General features: G+C 40.0%; 1 protein-coding gene across 3 annotated transcripts; it reads left to right on the forward strand.

Annotated features, from left to right (window-relative positions):
- Nucleotides 1-335: 335 nt before the first annotated feature.
- Nucleotides 336-9,793, forward strand: LOC118419599 (cyclin-G1-like). 3 transcript variants are annotated; one of them, XM_035826055.1, is made up of 9 exons: nucleotides 336-575; nucleotides 692-801; nucleotides 1,344-1,469; nucleotides 2,453-2,596; nucleotides 2,748-2,822; nucleotides 3,292-3,570; nucleotides 6,938-7,048; nucleotides 7,286-7,497; nucleotides 8,159-9,793. In XM_035826055.1, exons 2-9 carry the CDS (start codon nucleotides 799-801, stop codon nucleotides 8,364-8,366), a joined length of 1,158 nt encoding a protein of 385 aa, XP_035681948.1. In that variant the 5' UTR covers nucleotides 336-575; nucleotides 692-798; the 3' UTR covers nucleotides 8,367-9,793. The 3 variants fall into 3 exon arrangements, with proteins under 3 accessions (XP_035681948.1, XP_035681949.1, XP_035681951.1); XM_035826056.1 differs by lacking the exon at nucleotides 692-801; XM_035826058.1 differs by lacking the exons at nucleotides 336-575; nucleotides 2,748-2,822 and having other exon boundaries at nucleotides 582-801.
- Nucleotides 9,794-10,597: the final 804 nt, after the last annotated feature.

Below are 10,597 nucleotides of genomic sequence, written 5' to 3' on the forward strand. Positions count from 1 at the left end.
AAGATTGCTGAACAGCAAATATAAAACTTATGAAGTTAAATTACGTATATGTATATCATATTGCTATATTTTGTAACGATTCTGTGCCTTTAATACATTTTTGTGTAAAGGCAGATCTACTTTATTGCACCAGGCTACACTAATTAGCATAGGACGTCAGTGGGAAGTCCCCATACGTCATCAGGGGTCACCAGCTGTCATTGCATCAGAAATTAGCTCCTACAAAGTTTTCCTCAAATTTGCACACCCAAAACATCAGCCATTGCCTTCTACATCTTTTCTAGAAACCATTGTTACTTCATTTTACCCAGATGATAATTTCCTGGTGACTTTTTCTGCCCGGAATGTAGATGATATGAGGAAATGTAAAGTAGGGTGGAGCTCTAGAAAAAGTAGCCAATCCGAGAGCAGGTAGTATAATTAGTTTACGATTGACCAATCAGAAACGAGCAGTGGGAACCGTCCGGGCGCCAAATTTCGAAAACTTGTCATTCAAACAAATCCAGAGGGCAAAGTCTGCAGATCGATCGATATTTTTCACTTATTTGAGGTTCAGAGCGCGCAAAAGCGGCCAGGTTCGTGAAAGTTTTCGTACAGTGTGGACGTAGTGTGTTTTGCAGTAGGTTTGCACCGTATATTTTGCACAGAGGGAGGAAGATACCGATTTGTTTTGTGTTTTGATCCTTGACAGCTGACGGGAGCCATTTTCATCAGCTGATCTCTTTGTTTTCGGTTGACCTCTATCAAGTAACGACTGTGTTTCGTGAGATTTTGGCTCTCATCACTACCGTTTTCGTCATGGTAAGCTGAAAATTGTGTGGGACTTTCCATGTTAAACGTTGGGACATTTTGAGGTTGTTTATGGTCGGATATTTCTGGCGGCACGGCAGTTTCTATCCCACCTCCTTTGTGTTTATATAGATCTAATTTTCAAACGGCTGCCATTTTCTCTTCAGCTGAAGCAAAACCAACGACTTTTTCTAGACATTGTTGAGGAAAAGATTGGTAAAATGTTAGTGTTATTTTGTGTGCTATTGAAATAAGGAGCAATAGTGAGTGTTAGCACAAAAGGAAGCCAAGTTGGACACTAAGTCTAAACAACCGAGTGATGATTGATTTGACTGTTGATAATATCACAGTTTTCTGTGTAACTCAAATCGTCATTTATGATGTTGGGTGATTTTTGCTATAAATTTTTATTATCAGGCTGTTTTTCTAAACATGATTTTGAACAATTTCATTTAACAGCATGAAGAGATAAATATTAGGAAATTATGCACAGTTCAGTTTTTGTGTACAGTTCAGACAACTGAAGGTTGTTGTTGTTGTTGTTGTTGTTGTAGAGGAACATGTGTGAACACCATGCTGCAGACCTGGGCCGCCTGTGGTACCAGCTCCAGACCGCTGTGCGCCGGGCACCCTCGTACCAGCCTAACCTCATCCACCTGGACATGGTGGAAGATGACGAGGTGAGTCCTGTTATCAACTTATAATTGTCATACATTAAAATGACATGATGTGTATTGATTAGGGGTGGGTAACGGCAAAAAATATTCAGGTTCAGGTCTGGTTCAGTCCAGAGGATCAGGTCCAGACATGAACCTGGACCTGATTGTCTGTGAAAACTTAATTGTGAATTGATGATACTTTAAAATAATGGTCTATTTTGCAACAACGGAATCTGTTTGGTGGAGTATCTGACTCCCACTGATGATTTTGAAATCTTGCCTGCATGTAAACAATGCTAACTGCCTCTGTAAGTTTTATCTTGACTATAAACTCTACTTTGTTGTGATTTTCTTGGACTGCATGCTCCAAAATGTGTCGATACCTACAAGAAGAAAAAACGGTTTTGTACCGGTAAGATGTGTGCCGGTACCCACCCTTAGAATTGATTGTTTCTTAATCTATACTTTTTGTCTCAAGAAATTCAAGAAAAATAGACCCTTTGTCAAAGTTTGTGCTGGAAAGATAAACAGCAGTGGAAATTTAGGAGGATAATTTTTGTACAACTCTGAAGTATCCTCTTCAATTTCAAAGCCTTAACCAAAGATTTATCAATATTTTATACTATTGAATATAGGATAAAGTCAGGACACCCTTTCTTAGGACATGTCTGTAGACTTAACCTCTGGTATGTCCGGCATATGGTCATATTCTCACGGCTGACCGGTAGTGAAATCGCCCTTTTCTGTATGTAGAGGTCAAAATGACCTGTACACGTATGCCATGACAAGGTGCTAGTATTCGTGTGTTCTGAACACATGGATACCAACAATTCTGCAAAAGAGGTGATTAAGTTACTTTTTTAATTTCTTAACAGTGAGGCAAGGATCTGCTGTAATCTTTACACAAAAGTGAGTGAATGAAAAATGAATTTGTTTTTTCAAGTTATTGCTAGTACACACAGGCAGTATAGATATAATGAATTGTAAAATATTTTTGTATACAGGATTTGAGAGATCCCGTAGTTTCGTCAACACAAAGAGACGATGCAGTGGACCGACTGCGCTGCCTGAACAGATGTCTCCGCTTCAAACACGAGGCCTTCGCTCTGGCTGTCAACATCCTCGACAGATTTCTGTCCATCATGAAGGTTAGATTCAACTCTCTTTTCTATGTACAACTACATTTTTGGAAGTATCCAATTTTGTACGATATGAAGTGTATTCAACTGCATACCACATTGTTTTTGTTTTGTTTTGTGGTATTTGACATACATTGTATGTGTTTTTCTATCTCCATAGGTGAGAATGAGGTTTCTCGGCTGCCTGACCATTACCTGCTACTTTATTGCCATCAACATGTTAGAGGAAGACCAGGTAAACTGAAGTACATTATTGTTTCTTGTTACTAACACCATGTGCACTGCTACTGTGTGGTAGGGCTAAAAATTATAGAAAGAAGATATACAATAACATCAGGGCTGTTGCTAGGACCCTTAAATTTGTAGAGATGGACAAAATCCGTCCCCAAAATCTGAACTCAAGTGCACAGCATTGACAGAAACATGTAATCAAAGGCTTAGACTGACAGATTGAACCAGGAAAATCAACAACATGGGCTCCCAAACAATGAGTGGGATGGGAAAAAAGTATAAAGCTGGAGACAGCACTAAATAACAATTAACAACAATAACTATTACATACATGCGTACAAGGTTATAAAGATTTCTTTCTCTGCTTCAATTATTCCTGTTTGCTGTCTTGTATTTTTGAAGGATCATATTTTTGTCTTTTGTGCAATATAGTGACTGATGACTGACCCATGTTTTTTTTGCCTAAAATATAGGAGCTTCCAAGCCCTGTCCACCTCATCAGAATAAGCCAGTGTCGGTGCACGGAGGCAGACCTGTTCCGGATGGAAGGTATCGTCTGTCAGAAGCTCTACCACGATTTCGGCGCGGTGACGCCTCTCACCCTGCTCCAACTGTACCACGGGATTTGCGCGATGACGGGAACAATGGACGCCATTTTGGAGAAGAGGAACCTCACGCCTGCTGAGCACTTGGAGCGAACCATTGCAAAGCTAGAGGCTTGTCTCTGCCGCTCTCCATTCACCAAATTCACCGTAAGTATTATCATTATCAACAGTCAGTTACTGTTTATACTACATGTACATGTAAGATTTCCTGTTCAAAGTTGTTTTTGTCCAAGGGCTCAGTCATAGTTTTGGAATTCACAAATGTTTTTGTTTTTGTTTGTGCTTTGGCCACTAATCTAACCATATCCTTCACACATTTATTCAATCTATACAATGTAAAAATGATCATATGGTATAGCTTGTTCATATCTGTAACAAACTTGAAGTGATCGATACAATTTCATACAAAAGTTGCTGAAAGTTGCAAAATCAGTAGCAAAGTTCTTTTGTATTAATTATTATTGGAGAGAGAGAGAGAATGGTTTATTATTTCACAACCAACTTGCGGCTCGAAAGCCGAATTATCAGGCTTGTTTACATCGAGTATCGCACCTTATTGCTACTCACAAGAACATATTGTACAATTATAACATAAACAATACAATGAGACGTGTAGCATAAATATCATAATGGATAAATATTGCAGCTTCGAGTGCAATGTCTAAATAGGGTTAAAACTATACATATTAAAAGACTGATCATGCTAAAACTGGTTGACTTGACCTATATACAACTTTAGTTAAAAACAGATTGTCCTGACTCCTGGTGGAGTTTATGCGCAGAGTCTACAGTTCGTTCAATGATTTGATCATTGCCGGTATAGCACTGGTTAGGTAGCGGTTAGTCCCAGTAGGTTGTTGGTATCGTGCAGAGTTGCGGAGTTGCCTGCCGTGTTGTTGTCCACGGGTAGGGGGCAGCCATGTGGAGAAGCGAGGAGACCTTTCAACTCTCAAGGCAAAGTCAGTACAGAGTTTCTGTCTACGTGTTGAAAGGCGCTCAAGGCCGATGTGCTGGAGAGCTGCCGTGTAAGAGACGAACTGACGCCCCATCATCAACCTGCAGGCCCTTCGCTGCACCCGCTCTAAGGCGGCCGACTGTCTCTGAGTGAGTGCTGAAGCCCAGCACGGAGCGGCGTACTCGAGTAATGGTCTTATATACCCGCAGTATATGGTGTTCAGGTCTGCGATCGGCACCCCGGAACGTCGCAACCTGCTGATGACGACCAGCCTTTTGCTACTTTTGGACACCATGACATCCACCTGGTCATCCCATTTCAGGTTAGAGCGGATGTGGAGTCCAAGCAACCTAGCCTGGGTGGTGGTTTTAAGTGTCTGTCCTGCAAGAGTCAGCACTGGAGGTTGTATGGGGGCGCGCACGAAAGAGAAGTGCATGGCCATGCATTTCTTGGGGTTGAGTAGCATGTGGTTTTCCGTAGCCCAGTTGTCAAGGTGGTTCAGATCACGTTAAAGTGATGACGGGGTAGAGATAAGCCTGATCTCTCCCAGATTGAAGTCATCTACGTATTTCCAGTGTGAGTTCTCGGTGACCGGTCTAACAAAGTAACATCATTGATCATCGCCAGAAATACAAGAGGACCCATCAAGGTGCCCTGGGCTATACCGCACGTCAGGCTTTCCCAATGTGACAATGCTCCCTGGTAACGTACGCACTGTCGGCGATCTGAGAGAAAACTGCACACCCAAGGAATTACAGATGGTCTTGCTCCGAGGCTTATCAGCTTAGCTATAGCGGTTGTATGGCATACTCTATCAAAAGCCTTGGAGAAATCAGTGAGTATTAGCGTACCCACTTTTGATTTCTCCACTCCTGCGTAAAAGAAGTTAAGTAAGTCCACTAAGCAATGTGTCGTAGAACAGTTTTTCATGTTCCCATATTGCTTAGGATCCACATGGGGGAGAATGTCCGACATTATCCAACCTGCAACAAAGCTTATTATACGCTTATCAAAAGTATGTCCTTAAAGTACACACGTGAAGAAGGTCACGTCGACCTTATGAAACATTCTAGTTGCACGCCCTGTTCACATGTTAGGGTACAAAGTCCAGTCTTACTCACTTACTGGGCAACTTGGACACAGGGTTATATAAATAACCTTGTGTAAATTTTCTCATTGTTTCTTGCATACCTGAGCGTAGTGCAACAGTTTGGAAACATACAATAACTTGAAAGTAAGGTTATGCTGTTACAGGCTTACAGATGTACTAGTAGCCAATTTCTAGCATTGTCAATACTGATTAGCATAAGCAGAAAGTTGCATAAAGTTTACCAGCATATGTCCACATTGGGAAAGTTTATGAGTCATCGGGAAAAAAAGTCACGGCCATGTACTTTCACCTCTGATCAGCAAGTGTTCACATGTATAGGACCAAAGCGACCAATCAGAGCTTGAAGAATCTTTGAACTTTGATTGCCCACACAGCTAGGCTCTGTATACTGTCAGTGTGGGGCAATCCCACAAGCACACAAATAAACTTTTACTTACATAAACTGCTGATAGAAGGTCACTTTTATTGGTATGAGTAAAGTTCACCATCGCAAAATTAGGGCAAACATGCAACAAATTTTTCAAAATTTAGGGATTGCTGTGTTTGTTAGGAGTCTATTTTCTAGCACTTGCACAATATTAACAAAGTAGAGGACATATTTTGGAAAGGCTCATTAGGTGTGTTAAAACTAAAAGGCCAATGAAATTTGAAACAAGTGAGAGAATATTACAGATTTCTAAAGTTACCTGTATGATGAAATTACAAAAGGAGGTTTAATCATTAAGTAGATTAAGCTTTATATTGAAAGTACAAACTAAAGATAGCTTTTGCTTTGCAAGGAATTCCACGTTGATAGCAGTGAATCTTTGACCCTAGAATCACATTGTGTACCGTGTTAGAAAATCAGAATTTAAAGGTTTTTGAGAGTTGATGGAATGTTTAGAAGACGTCAGTGCACTACACTTTGTCCTTCCCTGTTCACGTGATCGACTCATGCACCGGAAACTACTGAAGTATTCTACTAACTATGCTTGCTGGATGACTTTGCACTTGTGATCAATGGATTGTTTACATGACTAGTAAAGTGCTTCGGAACGAAGCAACCAGCCATGACAATAATGCTCCTTGCAATCTTAGAGACTCTGGTATACGTGCTGGTATGCCACAACCAGAAAACTAGTTTTGCGTTGGGTATTGGAACTTATACAAATGATTCATATCAAAGCTTGATACCTTTGAAAAGTACAGTCAAACCTGTATTAGGGGCCACCTCTACAGTGGGGCCACCTGTCCATAGTGGCCACTTTTTGTCGGTCCCTTGGGTATTTTATCTACAAGTTACCACCTCTATACAGAGGCCACCTGTCTATAGTGGCCAAATTTCTCCGGTCCCTTGAGTGGCCGCTATAGACAGGTTTGACTGTATGTCATTCATGGACAACAATGATATAAAACACTCAATTTCAGGAGGGAAAGTTGACAATTCTTTATTTATATGTGTTTTCCAGGCTCCAGTTCTGGCCATGTCACTACTGATGTGCGATTTGGATGCATTTGACACACGGGACAACAACCCAGATCTCTGCAGTACACTCAACACACTCAAGGTGGCGTCGCAGGTCAGTGGGTGTTGATATCAAGCATTTATTACTATACATTACATTTGGCAAGTTCTCAGGTGCCACAGACTTTATGGCAATGAATGAGTTTTGAAAACTTTGCAATGCAAAAACTTTATGGCAATGAATGAGTTTTGAAAACTTTGCAATGCAAAAACTTTCCAATTTTGTAACTATTTACTGAATTTGAAAATTGAAAATACAGTGACTGAAAATCATTGACATTTCTCCACACAGATCAATGAACAGCACTTGGTGGAGTGCCAAAAGAAGCTGGAAGAGTTCCTGCTGCAGTACTCCTCCCCGGTCAGTAGGAGGCCCACCTCACGGTTCACCTGGGTCCTGTCCTCGCGCACGGCCAGGCAGCTCAGACCCAGCATGCAGTGGGCCATGGACCTCCCCACCATTCTGGAGGACGGTACTGATGGATATGGGAGCTATGGAAGCAGGTAAGGGACCAAGGTCTTTTGTTTATAGAAGCCCATCATTGTATATTTGAACTTTCTTCCAACACAAAGGTATACACAATCAAAATTTCAATGACCACCGTCGTCCTCTTTAGGATCAATACTGATGACCTATCACTTCAGGACGTAAAGTTCCTGGCACATTTGACCAATCAGTGAAGTCATGTATCCGCAAGATCATGTGTCTGTAACTCTCACAAGTTTACATTCTGAAGAGATTGGTCATCAGTATTGATCCTGAAGAAAGCGACAGTGAAAATTTCATCCGTTTATACTTTTGTGTTGGATGATGTTTAGCACTATCATTCATATACCAAATATTCTAAAAAATATATTATAAAAGAAAATCTAGATGGAAACTATAAAAGTAGAGAGAAAAAAACAAAAACACATATCAGTCATGAACACTATAGTGCTTCTCACTTTAACAATTATGGCAAAAGTATTCCTCCTTCCTTTTTAGAAAGAAATTATTGATCTGATGTGTCTTCCTGTAGTACAATTGTCATGTTAGCAGCATATTATGGGCATAACAGAATACTGCAAAAAGCAGCTTGCCATGTTATCGTTGACCCAGTGACTACACCCTGTAAACGATTGTTGGTAATTTGTTAAGGCTAACACACAGCATTACTTGTTCCAGTGAGGAAGATGCCTCTAGTGAAGACGACTCACCAAGATCAGACACTGACAGCGTCTCTTCTGATGATGACGACGTCTTCCAAACAGAGACTGAGAAGTCGCGGCTGTGCCTGACGTGCCACATCCAGAAATCCAGACAGAAGTTCTGCCCCATACAGCAGCAGTGCTGCAACATGTGTGGACAGTTGCCTCAGCAGGCTGGGGCATAGATGTGTGTGTGTGTGTTGGGGGGGAGGGGGGCATCATGAGCAGACATGGACATTTTTGGGAAGGGGGCACTGATGTTTAGCTTGAACTAAAAGCTGCAGATGCATACATGATACATGACCTTGATACACTTTATCCGTCTTGTCTCAGAAGATGGTTGATGACTTCAGTCACTTTCCAGCATATTCAGCACTGAACCATGTAAAAATAAAGCATTCCAGGAACTGCAATAACTGACTTCACATGTAGACTTTCACAAGCATCAGTCCTATACTGCAAGAATAATGTTTCATTGTCAGTGATCACTGTGGATCAATGCTAACTGTAATGAATCTAGTTTACACTGCCAAGATTGGCATCATTAGCCAAGGTGCCTTTGGTAACTGTATGCTCTGTATGACGTAAATGCAGTGATGTGATGACGACTTTTCATCTGAAATTGTTGCATCCAAATCAACCTCAGGAATTAGATCATTTGCAATGCCAGAATGCTACATTGACTCCGGAGTTCCGTGCAATTAAATGCAAAAGTTGCTGCCGATGATATGCATGTGTAGCAAGAAGTGTAGGTACATAATATCCATTTGTTGTTTTTTGGGTTGTTTTGCTTTGACCTTAGTAACCATGATGTTATGACTCTAATACCAGCAGATAGATACTTTTTGCAGTTGATAAATTTAGTAGGGACATAACGTGATCTGTGTGAGTGTAGATTCAATGCAGATTCGGTGAGTGCAACAGGCCATAGAAGATTTAAAGTGTGACTTATATAAGCTATATTGCTCTACAGTAACTACTGTACTATTACATGAAGTATTATGACAGCTTGGATAGATTTTATTAAAGTTTTGATGGTTTTTGTAAACAATAAGTTAGTTATGTTTTATGCATGCAGCATGCATTGTTTTAGATTCTTTCCCTTCACGTTGAGTTTTGATGGATTTTGTAAACAAGAAACCATGTTGTTTGTTTTATAGTTATACTTTTTTGCATAGACATGTTAAAATGTTTGAGTTACATTTTAGTCTCTGTAACTCTTTTCTGTTTCACTTTCCATGTTAAAAGCATCAAACTGTTGGGTAAGGGGGAAAACCAACTACAGTACTTAATATAAGAATGGCAAGTGTGTACTGATGCACTAAATGATATGTCTACCAGTGCCTTTAGCACCATATACACTGCACAATGTATAATACACTGTATGTAAATATGTATCATGATGTAAATAATTTCTTTGGACAAAACCAACTTTTTTGTTTAAACTGTGGTTTCATCTTGAACCATCCTGGCAGTTTATGATGGTGTACAGCAACATATAATATATAGTCTTTGGTGCCAACTCTGTAACAAGTGTAATTTTATACTTGTAAGATACCATCATGTCTTTCTGTAACATTGACACCTGTCTTTTCTGTGAATAAATCTGTCAGAAAAATATGAACATGAGATAATGTATTGTTTTGATAGTATACAAATATATGGTCCACAAGTAGTGCTGTATACCTAAACTCATATTCAGGTCTGGATTCAGGTCCAGCAGTTCAGCTTCCGAACCCATCATTGCATATGCGTGATAGAATTTGACATCATCAGCAATATGAAAAATATAGCTAGTAATAAACACGAAAGGTCAGTATTATAATCATGTCTTTCTGGTACAAATTTCACTTTCAAGGAAAGATTTAGGATGGTTTAGAACAAAAAGGACAATAAAAGAGAGATAGCTCTTTGTAATCCTGGTACCCGACGTGTAGGTTTTCCTACACTTGGACTTGCACCTAAACGTTTTTATAAGTCCACTTCCAGGTTTTAGGCAGGTAGCACTATCCACAAGTAAATGGGGCTCAGTTGCCAGTTGAATAGATAAACCAAATACACTTGAAGTCTATCAATTCCAATTTACATGAAAGTTGTATGCCATACAATTATGCCATCTAGCAGCAGGCAAAACAACTGCAAGTCTAGATGCAAATTCAACTCTGAACTGAAAAAAATAAAGATTCTTGTTTCTGGCACAAAACTCAAAACGTTTCCCATTCACTTGCAGTGTAGCCAAGGCTGCCTTCCTTTACATATACTGTAATTCACTTTGTCTTCTCGGTACCAAACTTTCACAGTCTGAGAAAATTCAACTTGTTCTCGGAAGTAAAAGTTCACCGTGAACAAATCATTTTTCACCAAGACAAATGATTTGTTATCGGTAATGATAAGTTCACGTTACAGTCGTCACCAT

The sequence above is a fragment of the Branchiostoma floridae genome, chromosome 7, assembly GCF_000003815.2.
Source record: "Branchiostoma floridae strain S238N-H82 chromosome 7, Bfl_VNyyK, whole genome shotgun sequence".
Taxonomy (NCBI): Eukaryota; Metazoa; Chordata; class Leptocardii; order Amphioxiformes; family Branchiostomatidae; genus Branchiostoma; species Branchiostoma floridae.